At 39.5% G+C, this 24,554-nt stretch overlaps 1 protein-coding gene and 1 long non-coding RNA gene across 5 annotated transcripts in view; both read left to right on the top strand.

Moving 5' to 3' along the window:
• LOC133270559 (uncharacterized) overlaps nucleotides 1–24,554 on the top strand; it is a 985,299-nt gene that overhangs the window by 821,087 nt on the left and 139,658 nt on the right. The gene's annotated exons all lie outside the window — the stretch shown is intronic.
• The window catches only part of DCP1A (decapping mRNA 1A), a 36,658-nt gene continuing 13,983 nt past the window's right edge, over nucleotides 1,880–24,554 (top strand). Inside the window, exons 1-6 of one of the 4 annotated variants that reach the window (XR_009743822.1) lie at nucleotides 1,880–2,108; nucleotides 3,141–3,181; nucleotides 4,759–4,886; nucleotides 13,020–13,086; nucleotides 18,976–19,114; nucleotides 23,574–23,693. Coding sequence is in view for 3 of the 4 variants with exons in the window: in XM_061455834.1 (XP_061311818.1) it covers nucleotides 1,974–2,108; nucleotides 3,141–3,181; nucleotides 4,759–4,886; nucleotides 13,020–13,086; nucleotides 18,976–19,114; nucleotides 23,574–23,693 (630 nt within the window). In the remaining variant the exon portion in view is untranslated. Of the gene's footprint in view, nucleotides 2,109–3,140; nucleotides 3,182–4,490; nucleotides 4,567–4,758; nucleotides 4,887–13,019; nucleotides 13,087–18,975; nucleotides 19,115–23,573; nucleotides 23,694–24,554 lie in introns of those variants that run through there. The other 3 variants (XM_061455834.1, XM_061455837.1, XM_061455835.1) reach the window with 3 other exon arrangements.

The following is a 24,554-nucleotide window of genomic DNA, read 5'->3' as shown; positions in this document are numbered from 1 at the left end:
CATCTAAATATTTTTTACATCATTTATAACTGTCATTGCCTTTGATGGAAACAATTTTATGTAGTTTACTAACAGAACTAATGAAACCTCAAATTTTGCGGGGCCCTCCTGCGGTAAAACCCTTAGAAGGGGATGGAAGATCAATGAAGCTCTAAGACATTCTGTATGATTTTTATATTTACTTATATTTTTTACTGATGGGAGGTCTTGGAATTTGAGGTGAGTAACTGGGATGAGTCACACAGGGGTTTTGTGTCCAGATTATATATTTTCTTCTTTTTTTGAGAAATGCCTTTTTATTTTCTAGCAGAACTTTCTGACATTGGAACAGACAAATTAATGTTCTCTCCAAAAAGCTTAACTTTATATTGGAATTTGCTATTTCCACTGCTTGTCATGAAGACTTTTTATGGAACCACACAGCTGCTGCTGGATGCTTACTTATAGCTTGTGCATTATATGTCTGCCATTGTGGGAGAGAATTATATTGTAAAGATGTATTAAAATAAGAAGTATGTCTACCTGCAGTGGAGAAGAACATGACCTGTCCACACAGCTTAGTGGAAATTCTTCACATTCTCAGAAGGGTCAGAATCTTGCCACAAACTGGGTTTTGTTTAGAAATTTACAATCCTGTTTTTTTTTCTGTCAGATTACACAGAATGCCACAGAGGTACTTGAACCTCAGGGGTCTGTCTTGGAAGTCATTCATGTCTTAGCCCTAATAAGTGCTCTACATTTTCCTGCTCCTAAAATCCACTAATGATAATTAAAAAAATTAAAAAATAAAATAAAAATGCGGCAACAAAGCACAGTGCACTGCATGTTACCTTGTTCTTGTTCCAGGAAACTTAAACATGTACTGCATAGAACAGCTGATGTTTACTATACCTGAGAAAATTGTTAGTATAAAAGTATATATTACAAATATATACCATATTTATATACTAAAATATACTATGCCTTTAAAAACATTGAAAATTCCATATCTCATGTAGACTGTAAACTACAGATACCAGATATTGATGAACACGTGAACAAAAAGCAACACATCCACAGTACTGAAAGATAATTCCTCAGGCCTGTGACCCAGCTCATTGCACTTCCTATGCTAGCCTGGAGTAAACTCAAAAGCCTTTCTGTTACTAATGTCAGTATATAACTAAGTACTTCTCACAGTATAAATAATACACAGATCTTAATCAGTTCAGTTGAAACAAATAAGCTATTTCCCTTTGTAGCATGTCTAGATGTAGAGAGACAACTGAGATTTTAACTGGAAATCTCATAAACCATGCTCAAAGGGCCAAGTACCAGGAACAGAGCTGGATAAGGTGGCTGATAGGACCCTTCCTTCGACAAAGGACATGAAGTCCTTTCCTCGAAGCACTGCATAAGCTGCGCCTGAGCACTATCTTTTGATGGAGCTACAGCCAGCTTAAGTTGTGAGGAAGCGGCAGGGAGGGAGTACAGCTCTCGTTTGGCAAGGTATGGCAATGGTGTGTGAGCGCCTGGTGGCATGGGAGCGTGGAGGCCATCGCTCAGCTGTGCCAGCTGCCATGGAGGCGCCTGGCCAAACCCGCAGCTGGTGGAGGCCCAGCCAAGGCAGGAACACACCACAGCCTGGCTGCCACGCATCTGGCTGAACCCCGAGAAGCAGCAGGGCCGGGGCTGCCTCGGGCACAGTCGCTGCCCAAGCCCCACGGCCAAGGGAGCTGAGAGCTGGTGAAGACGAAGCCTACGGACCCGGTGAAACGACTCCGGGTCCCGAGGCGGCTGGAAAAGCTCCCCTCCTGCGAACTGAGAGGACCGGCAGCCTGTAGCTAGCGCGGCGAAACCCTGGGGAAGGCTGGTGCGCCGGCGGAACGACAGGCACAGGGCTCGGCGTTCCGGCCGGCGGCGGGGAAGGGTGCACCGCTGACGCCACGTGGCTGCTTCTTGGCCTCCGCCGCGAGTGGTTGCTGGGAGCTAAGATGGAGTCGGTAAGCAGAGTGGAGCAGGAGATGAGTCTGGCGGCCCTGCAGCAGCACGACCCTTACATCACCAGCATCGCTGACGTGACCGGGCAGGTAGCGCTCTACAGCTTCAGCCCGAAGGCCAACGAGTGGGTAAGTCCGGAGAAGCGAACCCGGCTCTTTCAACGCCCGGGTCGGACCGGGTGGTGGCGGCGCAGCCCCAGGCAGGGCATTCGCTGCCGTGGCCGCGGTTCCGGTCGCCTGTGCTGTCGCTCCAGCAGCCGCCCAGACCGGGGCCTGCTCGCGACCAGAGGGAGGTTTGGGATTTGGGTGCCTGTTCCCCGCCGGGGTGTCGGCCCCTAAGGGCGCCTGTCCCGCGGAGAGAGAGCCGGTGCCTGCACGTCGTTCATCGCCTCTAGGTAGCTGTGACTGAAACAGCAGCGAGGCTGGAGGGTTCTTTTTGCTCTTGGATGCCGTTGCTGCGTTTACTTTTTGTTGTTTGTCTTTTAATTGTAATTTGTTGTTGTTGCTTATGTGTGTTGAACAAACCCCTAATTTAGGAGTTAGATTTGAGAGGTGCTAAGTGTTTGTCATAGCATTAAAATGCAGTTTTTGCTTGGGTACCAGTTTTATCATAAAACTATAAAAATGAAAATATGTGGAACTTCACATTGCCATGTGCAGCACTGGGGCTGCACACAGCTTTTGGTGTTTGCAGGTCACAAGCACATGGCAAAGGTTGCCGTGAAAACAGAAATATGAAAGAGCTGTAGTCCATAGTTGTTTTGTTGTTGGCTCTGCTGTCATTGCTGTTGTGGAAGACTACCTGTCTAATATTTTTAGACGAATGGACTGTGGTCCATATTTAAAATAAGTAGTTGTGAGAAAGGTGTTCAGCTGTGACCCATGAGGCTCAGCATAAGGAGGGCTGTAAACTACTGTATATCCCACCATCAGGTTGAAAGCATGAGCAAAATCTTCTGGAAAATTGATTTAATTTCCTACCTTACTAATTAAAAACAAGTAGTCTCCAAAAGTAAGAGATCGTATTTTCAGTCTTACGATGTCAAACCTTATGGAAATAGAAGGATATTGTAAATCTTGGTAGTTAAAATGCTATACAAAAGTTTTATGTAACTGTGTGAACAAGCATATGCCTTAAATACAATTGCTGTATTTTTTTAGGAGAAAACCAACATAGAAGGGACCTTGTTTGTGTACAAAAGGTAAAGATGCTTTGTTGTTGGTCGATTGGGATTTTTTGGGAGAGGGTGGGGTGGCTCTCTTCCATAAGAAAATAAACCCCAGGTGGCTTCATGTGTGGCATTCATCGTGGATTTACTGCATCCAGTAAACTCACAATTACTCATTTGTCTAGCTGTTAATGTCTGTATACTCACTTGAAAATGAATAAACTCTGCATATAAGTGAATAATTGACAAGAGCACTTAAAAATGCTGCTGAAACATCATAAAACTTGATGAACACTGCATACGTAGCCACACAAAAACCTAGTTCATTTTGTTAATGCAGGAGCATTTGTTAATGTATTGAGTTAAATGTTGAGTCTTCTTTTGTCTCCTAAAATCCATAAAATTGATTGTGAAAGCAATACAGATGGCATTTTAAATAATCTGTCCTAACTTGCTGTCAGAATGTGAAAGAAACTTTTGTAAATGAACAAAGTTGTCTAAAGGCTGGAGATCTGCTAGTGTATAGGTTGGGGGTGATTCCTTGATTTCCTCATCAAAACCAGGGAAGAAACTTCCAGTTATATGGGATAGAGAAAATGGGTACAAGGGGAGAACCAGCACATAAAACCAACCACTGATTTAAGCTTTAGATTACGGGCAAATAAAAAAATCTAACAAAGAAATCTTACTGTTGAATGTGAGACACATAAATAATGCAGACCTGACACAGACTGCCACAGGCTAGGTCATTGCAGTATTCTATAATGGCACTGTGAAGGGATACAAGCAACCAGTTCCTGTCTACTTTACTTTAGCTCCAAGCGGGAAAATGCGTAGTGTAAGAAAGCCAACCAAACTAAAACAAAACAAACAGACAAAAAGGGCAAAACGTTTCCCTGTGACTGATTATTTTAAACAAGTTCTGTTATGCACATTAAAAGACTGACTCGTGATGGTAAGAATTGCTTGCTCCATCCATAGATTTCGCTGCTGGCCATTCGGTAAAAGTGGCTGTATTGTTACAGAAATCTTAACATTTACTGGCTAATTATGTCTGGGTTTTACCGTCTCTTCACCGTGCTGCTCTTGATTATATCAATGCTTGCAGGCACAATTGTGTGTGTTGACAAGACATTCATGTGGCAAGAGAAAACGGCTCTAAAACTGATTTGAACTTGCAGTGCTTTCTTAATGTTTTGTTTTACCACCTGGTGTCTAGCAAAAATGTAGATAATAAAAAGTGTTTCACTAAGCAATTCTAAAATGCCTCAAAACTATCTCATGTGAAGTATCGAACACACTTGCATTTTAATCCTGGACCTGTGTGTTTTTTTTTAATAGATGTTTTTTGAGGAATATCTGTGATTCAGCAGTTTAGCAGTGTAGAACTGTAATGTTAATCCTAATCCTATTTTGAGGTAAGCATAATTTTAAATTGGAATGAGTCAGCATGCCAAGAAATGACATAGATGAAAAACTGAGCTTCAGGACTACTAAAGCTTCACCTAATAAAGAAGTAGGGATTTGAAAATTAATTCATAACTGCTTCAGAAAATAGTGTACATTGATGAAGGTATTAATCCTTGGCTTTGTCTTAATTGAAACAATAGGTCAGCTTCTCCTTATCATGGCTTTACGATAGTGAATCGACTGAACATGCACAACCTGGTTGAACCAGTAAATAAAGATTTGGAGTTTCAGCTCCATGAACCTTTTCTTCTGTACAGAAATGCTAACTGTGAGTATAACTTTCTTTAATCCATATAAGCTTCATGTTCTGTTTTATAACCTAGACCATTTCTGATTACTGCAATGTCTGTTTCAAGGGTAACGTGATGGGGCAGGTTCCAGTGAGATGTCTGTTGATGTTCTAAGGGCTTTCTCTTTTGCAAGTTAAAAAATAAATATTAGTTGGTTGTTGCTTCAAGAAGTTGAGACAATTGCTCAGCTCTTAGTTGAAGATTTCTTTTTCCCCACTAGGTTTTGGACTTGGGAGATAGATGTCTATACAGAATTTCCTGGAGTCTGGACTCCAGCAAGTTTAGGTGTTGGGATAGTTGTACAAATGAGTGGTAAAATAGTAGCCAGTGTCTTCTTGCTGCCTTTTGGAATCTAATAGTGTGTTGGGAACATCAGTCAAGCTTCAGAGTCCTAGTGCACTGTGTTCCAAGTAGGTTCACATGAAAAGTCCTGCTACTCCGAAGAGCTCAAAATATAAATTATGTAGCCCTTAGAGAAGGGAAGAGGAAGTATGTGTGTATATGAAATTCACAGTAGGTTAACTAGATAAATAAAAGGCACCCCACAGATTAGAGGGTCCTCCTGATACAAAGGTATCATTTCATGTTGTCTTTTCTAGGCAGAGTTCTTCAGACTAATTTGTTGCTGTCTCATGACACTTTCCTCTTACTCAGTTACTCGCAGAACCTCCCTGTATGCTGTTTCAATACAGTACTTTTCAACACCATGTCTTCTTCCTGTCAGAATATGCCCTTGAATTAGACAGAAACACTGCTTTGGCGATGCTTCAGTGTAGCGAAAAGAACAGTCGAATGTTAATGCTTTCCTGTGTGCCCCTTGGAAAGCCTCTAGGGTCTGTAAGTAGTAGTATGGATTCTGTTATGGTGACAAAGAACAGCATAAGGTAGGTGGTCTCCTCTGTTTGATAATCTTGTCAGTCCTGCTTCTGTACGCGTCATTGAGAGGAAAAAGTAAAAACTTCTCAGGAATTTGAGAAGCCTGGATGATTAGGGAAGTAAATGATTGAAAAATCGTGGCAGTCAGGTGAAGTTCCCAATGACTGGAAAAAGGGAAATATAACCCCCATTTTCAAGAAGGGGAAAATGGATGACCCGGGGAATTACAGACCAGTCAGTCTCACCTCTGTGCCTGGCAAAATCTCGGAGCAGATTCTCCTGGAAGGCATGCTAAGGCACATGAAAATCAACAGGGTGCTCGGTGACAGCCAGCGTGGCTTCACTAAGGGGAAATCCTGCCTGACCAATGTGGTGGCCTTCTGTGATGGGGCTACAGAACTGATGGACAGGGGTAGAGCAGTTGATGTCATCTACCTGGACTTGTGCAAAGTGTTCAACACTGTCCCACACAACATCCTTGTCTCTAAATTGGAGAAACATCAATTTGATGGATGGACCACTCGGTGAATAAGGAACTGGCTGGATGGCCGCACACAGAGAGTTGTGGTCAATGGCTCAATGTCCAGCTGGAGACCAGTAACGAGTGGTGTCCCTCAGGGATCAGTGTTGGGACCGGTCTTGTTCAACATCTTTGTCGCTGACATGGGCAGTGGGATTGAGTGCGCCCCCAGCAAGTTTGCCGATGACACCAAGCTGTGTGGTTCGGTTGATACCCTGGAGGGAAGGAATGCCATCCAGAGGGACCTTGACACGCTTGTGAGGTGGGCTGATGCCAACCTCATGAAGTTTAACCATGCCAAGTGCAAGGTCCTACACCTGGGTGGGAGCAATCCCAGGCACAGCTACAGGTTGGGCAGAAAAGAGATTCAGAGCAGCCCTGCGTGGAAGGACTTGGGGGTGTTGGTTCATGAGAAAATGAACATGAGCCGGCTTCAGTGTGCGCTTGCGGCCCAGAAAGCCAACCGTATCCTGGGCTGCATCAAAAGGAGCATGACCAGCAGGTCCAAGGAGGTGATCCTGCCCCTCTACTCTGCTCTTGTGAGACCTCACCTGGAGTATTGTGTGCAGTTCTGGTGTCCTCAACATAAAAAGGACACGGAACTGTTGGAACAAGTCCAGAGAAGGGCCATGAGGATGATCAGGGGACTGGAGCACTTCCTGTATGAAGACAGGCTGAGAAAGTTGGGGCTGTTCAGCCTAGAGAAGAGAAGGCTGTGGGGAGACCTCATAGCAGCCTTCCAGTATCTGAAGGGGGCTCGGGGGGCCCATAGGGATGCTACAGTCCCTCCCTTCATTAGGGACTGTAGTGATAGGACAAGGGGTAACGGGTTAAAACTTAAACAGGGGAAGTTTAGATTGGATATAAGAAGGAAATTCTTTCCTGTTAGGGTGGTGAGGCACTGGAATAGGTTGCCCAGGGAGGTTGTGAATGTTCCATCCCTGGCAGTGTTCAAGACCAGGTTGGACGAAGCCTTGGGTGATATGGTTTAGTGTGAGGTGTCCTTGCCTATGGCAGGGGGGTTGGAACTTGATGATCTTAAGGTCCTTTCCAACCCTAACTATTCTGTCATTCTATGATTCTGTTTCCTTAGCTTACAGATAGGGAATGGTTCAGATAAAAACCTAAAATAGTGTTTATTAATATTTCTCTTTGGCAGAGTCAAATATATTTAGGTTGTAACAGGATCAGTGGCAAATCTGGGTTTACACTTCCAGAAAGCATGGTAGAATTAGTAGAAGATGATCAAAGCAAAATTATGCCACCACATACACAGGGAAGGTTCCATGTTAACAATCTTTATAACCTAATATGATACTACTGTTTTATAAAAACTTTGCTCTGGGATTCTGTCTTGGCTTAAGATAGTAAGGGTGAGGTTATATTTATCTGTTATATTTACCATATATATTATCTTATATATCTTTTATATATATATATATATATTATTATATGTTATATTTACCAGATTGGACCTCTGGCATTTCTGTCTTGAATAGCATGAGATCTGTTCTGAGTATATCATGTAACATACTCCAGTCTGTGCAGAGCTTCTGACAAGGTATGTGAGGAACTTTGCAAGCAGTATATAAACATTATTTTTGCATGGCAGGAGGCTATAAGAATGAATAGCCTTTCATGCCAGATCATAATATTTTTGTAGGATTTATAATTCTTTTATAGTTTTATTTGTTCAAATACTTATTTTTAATATGCAGTGGAATCTTTGGTTTGCATATCGGAACAAACTTTCGTTAAGCTGTAGACATGAGATCCTTTATCCCTCTGTTTTTGCAAAGTGGGATATGAAGGAGTCTCATGGGTGTTCTGGAAGGAGAATAGACCAAGTGATACAGTGGCTTTCTTAAGTCTTTGTTGTGTTCACTCAGTGGAATGGAAGACATTTGGGTCTATTTGTTACTCATTGTTCTCGTTAGATGTTGGACACATAGAGGTGTTTTTCCCACCTTTTCAGTATTTTAACCATTAATGGGGAAATATTCCTTAAATCCAGATTTTTTTTAATTTTTTTTTTCCTCAAAAATCATTCTGGCTACATAATATGGTTCAAGCCCCAAAAGAATACCTAACCCCAAGTCTTTGAGAAAGGCTGTATCTACTTTAAAAGTTGCATATAATGCTGCCTGAAAACTTAGGCCATTTACTCAGTATTCATTACATCAGATCTTAAAGCACATGGTCTGGGGTGTGGCTGAGAAGCTCAGACATTATACCAGTTACAGTGGTAAATAGGAAAATTGTTAGAAAGAACTGAAGAAAGCAAGTATCTCTAAATGTTAACAAATAAATTGCCAAGGTAAAAAGAAATTGTTTTGCTTAATGTAATGTTTTTTTTTCTGATTTAGAGTTCATCTTAAAAGGTGGATTTTATATTTTCTTTAGATTATACTTCATACTTAATGTGCTGTTTATTATTCCCTAATCTGGAATGTGTGTTGCTGGATCCCTGTGGTCCTTGTATAACTTTCCCTCTGGACACATGAACATTCTTTAGAATATTTATTCATGAAGCATTAAATCTTACTGGCCATTTTTTTAAATGAACCTAGGCTTATTCCCTTTTGTCTGTGTTCTATGAAGTCCACTAAACTCTGATTAAAGAAAAAAATATATACAGTTCTGCCAGTAATAATAGACCAGTCTGAAAGTTCAGACCTGTAATGTGAGAGTTTTGAGACGATAGTTGATAGTGTGATTAATAATAGCGGAAAATTAGTTGAAGTTTTAAGCAATGGTCAACTTACCTCTTAAAGTCTGCAAGAAGTATTCCGCTAAGTCTTTCTCACAACTTTTCCGCTGTATCGGTAGTGTTGGTCTTGCTGAAAAGGCTTTTCAGTCCAAGGTAGTTCACATGCAGGGTCAGGCAGATTGATTTCCATGGTGCTGAAAAGACAGATGCCAAGTGTAGAATTTGGGTATTAAAATAAATGGCCCTTGTTTTGTGTGGGTTTTTTTTTGTTTTCTCTCGCTTCTTATTCCTGTCCAAGGGTAAGAGTTAGTAAACCAAAAATAATGGATTTTGGAAAGGTTTGTATGTTTAAGCTGTAAACTAGATTATAAAGTGTTGTCTCCTGGGCTTGTTGTATCAGTATTAATTACCCAAAGTTATATTCAGAATATTGAAAGCAAGAAGAGTTCCATAATGTCAATTAAAATTATTTGAAAAAGCTCGAGTGGTTTCAAACCAGGGCATCTTTCCTGGTAAGGAAAGTCTCTTGTTATCATCTCTGTTCCCAGCTGGCAATGCATTAAGTATAGCATATCTCTGTGCTTGCTGAAGCTGAATGGCAGTCCAGCGAATGCATTAACCCAGCGGTTCAGGCTGAGATAAGAAGGGAGCCTATTCTTGATACCTCTGCAGCAGAAGCAGCAATGAAAGCTGCAGGGGTAGGAACCATTGAAAGCTGTTAAGTTCTAAAAATACTTTGTTTGATCTGAAGGATGGCACTCTAACTGGAAGGGGATTTCCACTTTGGTTTGGTGTAGCAAAGTAGTAATCACTCTTTTTCACACTGTACTTCATCAGGTGGCATTTGTTAAAGGGTTCCTGGTCTTGCTTGCCACCTGCTGAATTACTCCAGTACAACTGCTTGTGGGACTGTGCTGTGAACACAGCCCTTAGATATTCAAAACAATAATAAAGCAGCCCTTCCCTTTCTTATTAATTCCAGTGATTTATAAATCTGTTTGGCAGGCTAATATTTAAAATGAGGAAAATCTGAATAGTGAATGAGGACTCTTAGTGAAGAAGATACTAGAGCATATTGACTGAGGAGAGGTGACATTTCAGCTAACCTTGCTGTTAGAAGAACCATGAGCTTTGAGAGAGACTGCTTTATGTGCTTTTGTCTTAAACTTCATTTGAAGTGTAAAATGATGCATGTACCATATGTGAATCGTGTACACATGCATTTCTTTATAAATGATTTCCTGTAGGATGGGTTTCAAATTGAGTCCTTTCTTTCTAGCGACAGCTTGAAAGGCTGTTATTTGTCCTCCCCTTCCAGTTGTTACTTTTCATTGAATAGCAACATCTAAATTGGAACTGTAAAATAAAACTTCTGTCTCTTCTGTCAACTCTTCCAGCTAGTTAAGGTAACTTTTAAACATCATCTTTTTGAATGAGATGAAGCCCTGTCTGCACAAATGGCTGAACTGCCCAAGGCAAAAGAGTGGTAGTGTCTGGAATTGCTGAAACTAGCAGTGCTGATTAGTCCCAATGTGTGGCCTGGTATTCTCTGACTACAGTTCCATGAACTTTTTTAACAGTTTTGTCTTACTGTGCTGCCCCCAGCTTCTTGTTTCTATTCTCTCTCTTGTGCTACCTGGCATGTTTGTGAACTAGAGGCACAAATAGTATCAAGGAACTACTCTGGACTAAAATGTATCCAGTTGACATGAGGGAGAGGGGTGAACTGGTATAGGATGAGTTAATGGCAAATTTGTGGGATGGTGACACCGCTTTTTTCTGCTTAGTTAAAATGCAAACTGAAGTGAAAGTACAGCTTTGGGATGCAAATTCATTTTATATTCCCAGAAAGTGAGGCCCCCGCCTCACTGTTGCTTTTTGCTATCCCGACTCTTAATTCAGATCTGATGTCTGGTTAATATTGGTACAGTAAGCTGACTGCCTGTGGGAGCAATGGGAGCTTGGTGCTGAAGAGACCAAGACCTTCCTTTTGGTGTCACCCAGCTGTTAGGTTTGAGCAGGAGGACTTCCATAATGCTTTTGTTTTCTCAAAATCTGTTTTCCCATAGCAGTTTCAAACAAGTTTTAATGATTGACCTGGTCAAGCTTGGAGAGAAGTTGAGTGTTTTGTTCAGATAAATATTTGCGGGTTAACGTTTCTAATAAAAATTGCATACATCAGAGAAGAGTGTAGATGAAGGTAACTGATGACTTCATTTTATAAAGTCTGATTTGTCTGTGGTATGGATTACTCATTACTTCTTGTGTGTTTAAATGTATGTGAATCCAACTGAAAGATATTGATGATGATGATTACAAACTGCTTCTACTTGACTACTAAAGATGCTGCCCAGCATTCAATGTAGAAAAACTCGATAAAAAATGTTGAACTAAATTGAAAAAATGAGTCACATAATTTATTGGCTTTGTTGGATGAAACTCTTAGAAGAGCTGCAGTAGAAAGATATGCTATTAGACTTATTCAGCTGAAGATTTGCTGGGTGTAGTAGAAAGACCATGTATATACGTAAAAATTGGTAAGTACCAGCTCTCCTTTAAATAAGGATGTTCATAGCTAAAATTGCATGCATGCACAAAGTATGTCAGATACAGTAATGGAGTTGGGAGACACATACTTCTAGGGCAAGAGAGCTGAATTGATAATTCCTCTTTTAAAAAGAGGAAGGTAAACATTACAGCCTGTTGGACCGTATCTAAGTTAATGCTCAAGTTTACTTGTTCATAATCTGCTGTACATCTTTGTAGTACTCTTAATGTTTTGCCATGACTCCCTCTGATTGCTTGCCAGTAATACAAAGTGGAAAAAAGCCTGATAGTCTGTATACCAAACTGAGATTTTAATCTACTTCTGGTCTTGTGTAGGCCTGCTTCTGGCAGAATCGAGTGTGCCTTTTATCATTTGTCCTATGAAGATATCACTATAGGTTCCTTATCTTCATTTCTTCAGCAAGTATGCTTTTGAAGAAGCTTTCTTCTCTTGGTAGTTTGTCTGATAATGAAGTCAGGGAAGGGAAAGAGCTTTTCTTCAGTGCTGTAGTATGCTACATGACTACAGAAGTAGCTCAAATTAGAAACATTTTCATGTTTCTAGCCAGTAGACAATTCAGTTGTATTGAACTGTAAATATTAATAAATATTTCATAAGCATTGGCTACATGTTTTTAATGCTTTTTTAATTGTTTCATCTTTTGTAAGAGAAAGTTCCTTAAATTGTGCTGTATTGATTTCTGTCTGTGACTTGAAAAGCTTTGTTGTCTGTTGCTTAAGCTGTAACCTGAAACAAACACCCAGATGAGTATAGTTGTTAATAAAAAAGTGAAGTAGAACTTCAGTTTGTCTTAGGATGTTGCTATAGAAATTAAGTATGGGCATGACTGTTTGAGGGTTTTGGTCCAACGCAGTAAGCCTAGGATAACTGGAATGTCTAGGAAAAAAGTCTGATAAATTATTGCTGCCTTTGCCATGGCCTGAAATGATTTTGATTGAGATTCTTGACTATACAAGTACTTCTTTTACAAAAATAATTTGGAGAGGGAAACTACCAGAAAGCCTCTGTCTAAACTATCGTACTGTAATTCCAACTTTAACATTTTTGTTGACCTTCAAAAATTGATAAGTTTAAAAATGAGTGCTTAAAAATTAGAAAGGATATTCTTTAGCCTAGTTTAAATGGTGAAGTCAGTAATTCCGAACAGAAGGTCACAGAAGACATCTGATAGTTCAAACTTAATTTTTCTGTCACTTTTAGTTACAAACAGTATCAACATTTTGTAGTTCTTGCATTTAAACTGGCTGAACTGGATTTGTGTTTGCACATGTGCTACTTCTGATTACTTTATAAATACTGGTCAGTCACACAGAATATTGAGTGGAAACTGATGGTAATTCATATGTTGCAGATCTAAGGGATTTCCTACTGATTTTATTAATTATTTTTTTTCTTAAACCTCTGTCTTACATTTGTACTTTTTTTTTATCTTCAAGTGTCAATTTACAGTATCTGGTTTTACAACAAGAATGACTGTCATCGAATAGCAAAACTCATGGCTAAGTAAGTACTATGGTCTTATTCTGTAATTCTTTTATGCAATACAGAAAAAAGTGAACCTAGTGAACATTGTTTGGGTTTTTTTTCTCATTCCTGAACTAGTATGGTGGTAACAGGGGTTTTAGTAATCAAAATACTGGGTTTCTGATTAAAATCTACAGCCTTAGAAGTTTTAGTTCAGGGGTAAAAAAAATCAGTTTAAGCCTTAGTTTGCATCCTCCAATGAAAGGAAGTGCGAACACTTTATTTTATTTTGGATGGGGATGCTGGCAAAAGATCACTCTGCAGAAAGTGTAATCAAAGGATGGGCAGTGTTTTTTTAGTTTTGTGGTTTATTTGGTGATGGGCTTGTTTTTGTTTAATTTGTGGGGTGTTTTGATTTTAAGGGTTAGTTACTATTTCTGACGCAAGTGAAGGGTTGGAGAATAGTGGGAGAAGTAGGTGGACTCTTACAGAGTTAAAGCAATGTTGGGAGAATAAGGAAAACTATGAAATAATAGTTTTCCTGCTGCTAATTTCTGGATTGTTTGATTTTAATTTTTTTTTCACTTTCCTTCACCTCTGGAGATAAAGTTGGTTTGTGAAGAAGCTGCTGTGTCACTTGCTCTTATTTTGTAGTTTCAAGGGCTCCTAGAGATGTCGTGCAGCAGGAAAATTTCTGAAATGGTCTCAATTTAAAGAAACTTTAAAAGACTGTGTTTGCAGTAACTTGGGTTTGTTAGCTTGAAGCTGTTGTTGCCGGAGCAGTGTAGGTAGTGTATCTTTACTGTAGATGGTTGCACAGCTGGAGGGCTTAAGCCTGGAGAACAGCAGAGGTCAAAGGAGGGTGGAACTGGTTGAGTTGATGATGTGGCATAAAGTCTTTGAAATGCTGTGACTGAAGGCTGTTCTTGCACCTTTCTGCTCATTCAGGGGAGCTGCCTTGCAGATTAAGCCAAGATGTTTTACTAATACAAATGGATGAGAATTAACTTCAATAAATCTTCAGTGTCCTTACAAAAGGAAGGAGCTTGAATTGTTTGATAAAGTAGTTACACTAGGAAAGATGCAAAACTGCAAAATGCAAATGTACTACGTAGGATCTCTTGTCATTCCTTGTTCTCTTCTGTGCTTTTCTTCATAATTTTTCCTGAACTTTCCTTTTCACTTTCCTGAACTATTTTTTCTATTGCATGACTTAATCAGCGTGTTGTGTCTTGCTAGTTGAGACATCCTGAAGACAGACAAAACTTGAAAGCAGGCCAACGCTTTGACTAGTTTCCGTATACTTAAGCAGAATTTCTTGTTCTGGGATTTTTGCTTTGGGTTGTTTTTTCCTCACAGAAGCCATGTAAGGCAACACAAATTATGGATTTTGATATTTGATATAAAATTCTTTTTCTAAATTCTTTTTTTTCTGTCATCCTTATAAGCCTATACAGTTCCTGTTTCCCACTTCTTCCTCCTCCCCTCCCAGCTGCGTTTAAGTTCTTGCTCTTATTTGGCTTTTCCAAATACTGGGATTGATTCTAAGGGTTAATTGAAAACAATTGTGTGAAACTGACTTTTGGAAATTGTTACCAAAACAAAGAAAATGTCTGTTGCCTCTCCTTTGTATAAGCAGAGCATCAGATGGCCATGCCTTTTTTCTTTTAATGCATCTTTTAAGACAACTATTAATGTTTGAAGTGGGAGAAAAAGCTGAACTCTTTGAACTCTACCATGTTCTTATTATGTCGTGTACAACTACAGTGCAGATGGAAGTGTCGTATGGCAAAACTTGAGTTCATTTGCTATTAAACCTAGTCCCTATAGCATGAATCATGGGCTCGAGATGCTTCAGGAATCTTTAGAAGTGTAGCAGGTAACAAATCAGTCTAGCCATGGCACAGCAGTCCATAAAGCACATCTCACCTTTTTGCTGGATTCTCTAATATTCTGAAAATAACTGTAACCCAGCAGGGTCATTTAAAGTCAGTCTGGGAATAATCTAAGCCTTTTTGTCATCTCCTTTGCAAGCTACTGTAACCTGCGTTTCCTTGGGTTCCTGATACCTGTGTTGCAGCTTTATTGACACAGAGAGGCAGAAGTGCCAAAAGTAGTGTTACTGCTTCACTCCAGTTGATGGCGTAGATATTCGTACGCTCTTGTGACCGTAGCATCTCAGCCCCCTAGAAAGTTTGAGATTACAAATTACCTTGGATGGTTAAAAAGCTGAAATGCATTTTTCAAATGTTAGAACTTTTTATGCTAGGTGTTAGAATGACTGTGGATTACAAGTATCTTTGAAACTGAAATTGGAGCTAATGTATCAAGCAGACTTTGGGGAACATGCATTGAGCTTTGTCACTTCAAACTTATGCAAGTGGATCTAGAGAGATCAAAAGCGTACACTGGATATTGACCAAATATAGACAGTTAAATTTTATTGAGGGGGCTAGGACCTCACTTTAGTATGATTTTTAGTCTTTGCTGCTATTAACTTGGTCAAAAGAGATATTAAGTGACTTTAGCTAGTGTAAGTGCTAGTAATAAGTCTTTCATTATCTGAGCACTTTTTTCATAAAGTCGTCATCATTATTGGATCACCAAATGTCTCAATAATTCTATTTCTTTTTTCCTTTAAAGTTGTGTATTGATTCGGGGGTAACAAAAGTTTTGGTAGAGGCTATTTCTGTACTCGGAAAGGTATTTAGAGTAAGTCTATTTCCTTATATTTGTTGAAAGAGCACTGTAGAATGAAATCACACTTCGTTTGGTACCATACATGTTATAGCTTCTGAGTATTTAAGGGTTCATATTGGAGAAAATGAAATGAAGTAGTTGCACACTACTGTAGGATGGAAAAGCTGCACTTTTGAGGCTGCTGTTAGAAACTTGCTGAAAAGTGGATTGATACAATTTTGCTGACATCAGTTTCCACAAACATCAAGCTTTTCCTCCCCCAAGATGTGTAGAGGCAGTCAGAAGAAAGGTAAAAATGCTGATGCTTTTGTTGCTTCTCTATGCGAGGGAGGCTGAAATTGCAGGAATTATTTCATCCTGGGATGAAAGATGTGTTTCAGAAAACTTAAAATATACTCTTAATAGAATAAAATGGAATCTTAGAGAAGAAAAGCTTCATTTCAGCACATGGTAGCAGGCTGCATCAGGCTTAGTTCAGTATGTTTTGAAATAAATATTTACATTGTCTTCCAAGAGCATTAATTTTGTTCCATAATTTTGTCTTAGGTGGAAAAACGGTTTTTCGCCCTGTTGTTTAGGTGGGGGGTTTATTACTAATAGGAAAGAGTACTGCCTATTGTACCTCTGAGCTTCAAAAACACAACCATATAAGGCTTCAAGGAGATTTGTACCCTTTTTCCTGCAGCTTAACTTGTCCTTATTGTGCCAGACTGAGTTAACAAGATTGCAGACCATCCGTTTATATTTTGGTGGCTTATCTTTCAAAAGAAAAGTAAGTTAATGTTCGTAGGCTTTGCAATCACAGACTTCAGTTCTCACATTCTCTCTCTTTCTCCTGCTCTGCCTACCCCACTCTCTTCAGTGAGGTTGTGGCAGGTATATTTTCAATGCTGTAACTTCATATATTCTTACACAAATGGTTACAGCAGTGACTGTATCCCTGGAGGAATGCGTGCCTCTTCCACTGCCCGATATAATGGAAGGAAACAGCAGGCCTTGCTTAAAAAAGATGTAATCCTGGATTGTGTAGAGAGCATGCTCAGTTGACTTTTTCCCCAGCAAAGGTTTTTGATTTACAGAACTTTTTTCTTAAAAAAAAAAAATCTAGAATTTTCTGAAATTAAAAATATAATGGGAGTCATTAAACTCCTGACTTCAAAAGGAATTAAGTTGGGTCAAGGTGATTGTTTGAGGGATGAGCATTCTGGATGCAGTAGGACAGAAACTAGGGTTTTCAGATCTTTGTGAAACTATTGCATTCTGATGTGTAAATTCATAGTGGGGTTTATAGGTTAGTTTACAGGCTTGTTTTACTGTGTTTCAAGAGTCAGACCCAAACTGGCTTCTGAGATACAGGCAGCAAGCTAAAAGTGGGACAGTATTGCAGGGAGTTTTGGGGGTTTAGTGTTACACATTTACCCCATCACCACCATCTGACTGTAACCTGCACAAGACAGAAGATGAAGAGCTATTAGACACTTTATCTGCATGAGAGGATAATCTGTTCTTAAAAAAAGAATTTTACTTTTAACTGGGGTACTTATTTTCCTCATACAGTTATGCCAACACTTAAAACCTCAGTAAAGTATTCTGGTATTCTCTTACCTTGCTCTTTCTCACCCCTAGTTTTGGAGTTGAGTTTAGACAGGTCCTAAGTCAGGGCTGTATGATGGCGTGGGGTGCTGGAACAAAATGTTCTCTCAGGGTGTCACCATAGAAACATTTGTAGTGTTGAGCTGCTTCATCCAAATGAGCACATACTGCAGTTCGTAGAAATTGTCAAGACAGTGTAGATTGGCCTGCCTATTCTGAGTAACCATTTGCAGGTGAATGCTTGCTTACAGACAGAAAAAGCTGTGCTAATAATGAGAAGCTGGTTAAATAAGCACCTGGTATGATTTAAAATTTTCAAAGTAATTTTGAAGATGGGTTGAATTATTAGAAGCCGAATCCAGCCCTTCTTCAAATAAACACAGCTGAACTGTAGTGATGTGAAGAGGTTTGGTTGCTAGAAAACTGAAAAGAAACTTGCAAAACCTTTTTTTTTTCCCCAGAAATGGCAACATAGAGGTACATATAAATATCTAATCTCAGTCTCCCAAATCTACAGTTTGTCCTGAATCTGAACTGACCCAAAGAAACTGGAGGCTGGAATGATAGGCACTTTCTGTGATTGTTATGATGGCACCTTTTGGCTCCCCCATCAGCCATTAGTTCCACAGCTTGAGAAGTCTGAAGTGCCACGCCAGCTCCAGAGCTCTGCCCTGTTTACAGTGTTTGTTTTTTCTTAACATATTTCATTAATGCAGGCTTAAAAAAAGAAGGGATTACAGGCTGGTGTGTGTTTATTTCAAGAGGATAAGCTTTAGTGCATTGCACAACTGTGTATATCTTGTGAATTGCGAATGGATTAGGAGTAGAAGTATATGCTGCCTTTACTTTTATTAGGGAAATGTACCAGGTATACATCTTCTTGCATGTCTTAACCATCTTTTAAATTGAAGGGGTTTGATACTTGAGGCAGGTAGGGGTGGAGTAGAAATCGTGAATGAACTGTAGGCAACAAAGGCCAGAGGAAAGGATGTGTTGTAGACCTGCAGGTAATTTGAATGAAAGCAGTTAAAGAAGAAAATGGTTTGTTGTTCTTCCCGGAGCCTTAAGTGTGGTAGTAAGGGTTAACTTGGTTTAAGCCTCCTTGCTGGCTGGCTCCAGAGACATCTGGTGTGAGCCAGCTCTCTTCTTTACCACTGTCTTTGTGGTGTTGTATAATGGTAGGCCTTGTCCTGAATCAGAACTGAGTTGTAATTGATTTTGTTGAATAACATGGCTTGACTTGGCTAAATATGGAAAAAATCATGTTGAGAAGTAAGTCTGTGGTATAATACATGTGCTCTTTGTATGTTGTATGCTTGGATGTCCACATATTTTATTGTGAAAATGTCTAAACATGACAGCTTCACAGAAGCAGTATTTACTGTAGGCAAACTCTCGTGAGAGACAGACCCATACTGTCTGCATTGGAGATAAATCGTACAGACCATTTGATGACTTGTATAAATGTTGTAGCAAATGAAAACCTGCGTAACTTTGGACATCTATGCGTTAGACTTTTATTCAGGCAGAACAAAATGTGTTAATAAGCTGGAAGTACATTTTTCTTTACTGCTTTTTGCAAGATGTTAATTCAAGATAAAATTCTGAAATTATGTTTCTTCTTTGCTGCTACAGAGTGGTACAACAAGAAGCTCAGAGATCACAACAAGTTTCCCAGGACAGAAAAAGTCCTACCAGAACCAATGGCTGCAATGAAAACAAGTCCATTGACATCCTGGAAATGCTTAGTAAAGCCAAGGATGAATATGAACGAGTAAGGAAATGTCTTATTCCCCCCCTTTTCTTTCTTTTCCCCTAACCTTACAAACAACTAAAACCACTACTTCTGCTTCTGAATAAGAGGTTTAGGACATCATATGCAGTGCACTGTAGTAGTGTTCCCTGTGATTTCGTGAGAGCGAAATGATAGAGAATAAATCTCTCTTGTCCTATGAAACACACTCTTATGCAAGATTACAAAGTAATACACCTTATCTCTAATTTAATGACCCCTGAATTGCCCCCTTTTTTGGGGGTGGAGGAGAAATACTGTTTTAAAAATGGATACCTGGAGACGCAGACAGAACAAAATGCTTCTTGAAAACAGCTGTGTGGACTGCTTCATGTCAGTACTCATCTACTGTCTTGTTTTGTGAGTTTGTTGTCAAAGAAAACATGAAAGATTAGGTATCTGTGACACTGCAGATGTTCAGTACCACTGACCACCTCTGCTTTTGTCAGCCACTATAAGAAACATTAAAATAAGGAATTTCAAGATGACAACATGGGTTTTCATTTTTTCCTGCATACTGAATGTCACCGGAGGAGATCCGCTGTGATTCATGCCATAATGGAGAGCATTCGTTGAGCTGCACCCTAAAATGTTTTGGCAAGTTGAATAATATAACAGAAGCCCAGAAACTTTGTGAACTATCCCCTGCCTGTGACACAAGCACTGATGTAGAATGACTTAGAGAGAAGGGATGGTATGGGGAAAAATTCATGTTTTAAAACAGTGTGGGACTTGTATGAATTATTAAGCCTATCTGGAAACTAGTTTTTAACATTATCAGCTGCGTTTTGTTTAGGGAGCAGGTATTCTCTGCTCTTGTTTCAGTAGCCTTCTTTTAAGATGGATGTCTTGTTCCCTCCTTCAAGTACACTATCCTAGGAAAGAGTCTCTGATTTCAGGCAAGATAGGTTGAATGTCCATCATGTGATCCAAATTTTTTTTCTGGGAATAGAAAAAACAATTGTACCCAACAGTGTGTCTCTCTTCTTAGTCTCAAAAGACATCTTCTAGTATTGGAAATCAGAGATTCATTCATTCAGTGTATTTGTAGACTCTGGTAAGCATATTTTTAATAGCTGTACATGAGGTATAACAGTACTGTTCTGCTGTCCTTCTGTTCCCCAGTTGACTGCTTCTCTCCTCTGTGTCTGCTATTTTAATGAATTAATTGACTTCAGAAGGATGAGTCTGGTATCTTTAGCTAGTGCTAAATTCACAGATTTACGTAATGGAGAGTATTAGTTCTCTTAGGAAAGAGCTACTGTGTGTAGTCTTAGGACCAAATTCATACATCCAGGCAATATGAGGGAGGAAAAAAGGAAACAAGGATTCTGAACATGCCTTTCCCTGAGTATAATAATACAAGAACGTGCAATAGCAAAATAATGTATGAGTATGACGTTGCAGAACCGTGGTGTGGGGTTTGGTGTCTGTTCTGGTGGGCAAGAGTTGGCACATGAGTGTAGTGCTTGATTCCTTACAGAAGTCTGTTGTGCAGCAGAGTTCCTTTGAGTACTTGAGGTTTGAGTCTTTGTAGGATTCGAGATTGTCAAAGGAGAAAAGAAGAAATGTGTGGATTAAGCTTTGCATGAACCAATTTTAATTTGTCACTTTCTGATGTAGGTTGAGGGCAGGTAAACGTGACAAACCATACAATGTGTGTGACCTGAGCTAGATAGTAGCTTCTGAAAATCAATGATGTGTGTTTAAAATGCTTTAAATACAAAATTAAAAAAAAAAAAAAAAAAAAAAACAAAACCAAATGCTTTTGATTCTCTGAGCCTCAGTGCTGTTCAGGGAGATATTGTCTTTGTACAAAGGCCAGCGTCGTGGAAGGAGCAGCTTTTGTAAGGGCACAAGGAAACATCAAAACCTGAATGACTCATCTTTGTGTTGTATCAACTGTGATAGGTTTGAAATAGTTGGAGGCTTTTCCACACCACAGGAACTCCTTGTTTTGGTAGTGCCCTCTTAGGCTGTGGTGAAGTCTTCCTCCCTCTTTGTCCTTGTAGTATTGGATAACACGTTTCCAACAGATGGCTCTTAAAAATGACTTGAGCTATTCCTGCTTCTCCTCTCCAGTTCTGAGGTCTTTTCCATGTGAGGGCACTGAAAAGCTTTTGCTAGAAATATAGTTCTGAAGTATCATGTTTGAATCTCACTACACAAATACAGATAAACAGGCAATGGTATACAGATTTTGTGGTGTAATACAGTAGGGAAATCTGCAGGGCATGGACTACAGCAGAGCTGCTGTATAACTGGGGGGTTTGTGTCTTGGTCTTCATTTGTTGGTGGGTGTGTTTGTTTCTTAATGCTTTAGAACATCAGAGAAACTAGAATAATTACTTAATTTTCTTTTTGTGTAAACTGAATCTGTTCCAACGTAATCCCATGGCCTATGACTGTAGTTATGTAGAAGTTGCCAGGTAAACAGAATTGCATGATGTTGGTCATATTTCAAGCAAACTTCTTTGGAGGAATGTTCTGTTGATCACCTCAGCTTTAGCAACAAACTTCTGGCACGGTAATTTTGGAATTCCTTGTAGCCAGAGTATGTCAATGTTAACTTAAGTAACCAACTTGCTTTGAAGATGGCTTTGAGAGACCTTTCCTGTCTTGATTTTTTTATTACTATTTTACAGCAGTCAGTAATTATGCATGAATTTGTATTTAGGAGTAGAAAGTATTTATCTGCCTGGTACATTTCCAGATGGATCATACAGTAATCCTTGTGTGTAGCCCACATGTGATTGGCAGACTGTCGGCATGAGAGAGGGGCACAGAGAGTAAAAGAGATTTATGAAGGTCTGAGTGATTTAATCTAGGGTTCCAAAACAGCTTAATCCTTCAAGTACTCACTACATCAAGTCCATATGTGAAAATGAATGAATTCTGAGATTTACTTTTTTTTTTAAGAGGTGAATGGATGCTTTTTATAGTGCAGTGTTTTGTGAATGTGTTTCAGAATGAGCACAGAAACATACTGCAGCGCCTCCTCTAGTGAAACGAAAACTATGCTTGTTTTTTGGGGGGTTTTTTGTTTTTGTGTGTGTGTGACCACAAGCCATCTGGCAGTTCAGGCACAAAGGGCTTTGACCTTCAGGTCAGTGACTAAAAGCCAGAAAGATGAAGTTGCTTCTCATCCCTGTCCCTGAATCACAGCACATAGTCTTGAATTTTGTATTTATTGTTTTCAATTAGAAACTGAAAACAAAAGAGTAATAAAGTTCAGTTTGGTTTTTAACTTGTTGGTAAAAGTTTAGTTCCTATTTTGTTGCTGTAAGCAACCAGAGCAATCATGGTGTCTTATGCTAATGTTCAGCTGTATCAGGTGCGTAAGCTGTAGTTTACCTATTGAAAGCTTGACAGTTCTACAGTTTGGCTGTTTTCACTGGTGATTGAAACTGTAATACAATTTTTGTGCTTGTTTATGTGTATATTTATTAAAGATTAAAGTCAACTTGATCTGTAAACATAGTTTGTTACAATGTAGCTCGTCTGGTTTCACCTTGTTCACAGAAAACCAAATTAGCACTTTCTGAAAATGCATGTGCATGGTTAATTACAGCCTGTGGAATTAAGTTGGTGACAGGCTCTTTTCCCAACCACTCAGGATGATTTCTGAAAGGATTTTTTTTGTTAAGCTTTTCTAGTTGGGGTTCTTGAATTAATGAAGTGTAGCAAACTTCCTCATTAGCAGCTACTGCAGATACAGGATGTAGAAAAGCCTGCCTTTTGTATATCATTTTCCTTCTTGGCCAAGGAAGTATGACACCAGTTGTCATTTTTTTTCATTTGTAATATAAAGTAAAAGCTTTATGACAACATACTAAATGGTGGATGGCTTTCTATAAGCTTTGTTTCCTAAAATTCATGAATTCTGCAGTGTCTTACAGACTATGTACAGAGTACTGATTTCTGTATTTCAAAGTGTCATGTGAACAGGATTGCAGTAGTGGGTAAATGTGGACTTAAAGTCATGAAGATAGGCTGAGAAAGTTGGGGCTGTTCAGCCTGGAGAAGAGAAGGCTGCTTGGAGACCTCATAGCAGCCTTCCAGTATCTGAAGGGGGCCTGTAAGGATGTTGGGGAGGGACTCTTTGTTAGGGACTGTAGTGATAGGACAAGGGGTAACGGGTTAAAACTTTAACAGGGAAAGTTCAGGTTGGATATAAGGAGGAAGTTTTTTACTGTGAGGGTGGTGAGGCACTGGAATGGGTTGCCCAAGGAAGTTGTGAATGCTCTATCCCTGGCAGTGTTCAAGGCCAGGTTCGACAGAACCTTAGGTGGCATGGTTTAGTGTGAGGTGTCCCTGCCCATGGCAGAGGGGGGTTGGAACTCAATGATTTTAAGGTCCTTTCAAACCCTAACTATTCTGTGATTCCATGTATTTGTGTTAATTCCCCCCCCCCCCCCCCCTTTTTTTTTTTAACCCACAGAATCAGAATAATGATTTAAGTATTGTATCAAGTTCTGGAATGCAACAAAATGCAAATCCTCCAAAGCCAGAAAGCACAGAGCCTTCAGAACAGAAAACATCAAAACAAGTGCAAGAGCAGGTAAGTGCCATCCAGCCATAAAAAAGGTGCTTTTTTAATATATATATATATATATATATTTTCTTTTTAATTTATAAAAAATAAACTAATATGTTTGGAAGCTGTTAGTATCCTGAATTCTGTCTTTTTGAGTTAGCATTTAAAAATATAAGGTTCTGTCCACATTACTGTGAATATCTGAGTTTATATGGGCTAACTTGGATGCTGGAAGAAGTCAGTCCATGGTAATGTGCAGGATCACTTGCAGAGCCAGGAGACAAGAAAAAATTCTCTGCCACATTATTGAACTGAACGTGGCATCAATTGCAGTCTTTTACATGTGAACTTAAGCCCTGTTTTCTCACATCTGAGACATAAGGTTTGTCTCTGCTGCCTTCAAAGGTGCTTTCAAAGCTGCAGTCCTGTTAACTTGAATCAACAGCGAATTGTTAACCAAGAAATAGTTTCAGTCATGGCAGCACCAAATTCTCATTGGTGTAACTGAAAGTGTATTTATCTGTCTTCTCCCAGACTTCTGTAGCTTGCATTGAACCTTTGCTTGTGTGAGTTTGGTAGTGGGATCAGTTGGCTTGGCTGATTCCTTCACGCTTGGATTGTGGAAAAAGTGTGTGTTGTTTTGCTTTGGAGTTTGTTGTTTTGTTAGTGGCAGGGAAATAATGTTGTTTTTTTTCCGATATTAAGAACTTTCTGACAGTATATTCCTTCCTCTGCAGGAAGGGAAATACTGTTTAAAAAAAAAGAAATAAAAAAACTTAGCGTTGTTGGGGAGATATGTTGCTCAAATTGTAGTAATACGGTGTTGAGATTTCTTTCAGATAAGTGTTACAGAAAACATGTTGAATTAGCATGTATCCAGATATC

The sequence above is a fragment of the Pezoporus flaviventris genome, unplaced genomic scaffold, assembly GCF_033815535.1.
Source record: "Pezoporus flaviventris isolate CSIRO_AGI_PZ_B2104156 unplaced genomic scaffold, CSIRO_AGI_Pfla_v1 ptg000021l, whole genome shotgun sequence".
Lineage (NCBI taxonomy): Eukaryota > Metazoa > Chordata > Aves > Psittaciformes > Psittacidae > Pezoporus > Pezoporus flaviventris.
This window is presented reverse-complemented; position numbering and strand designations above follow the sequence as displayed.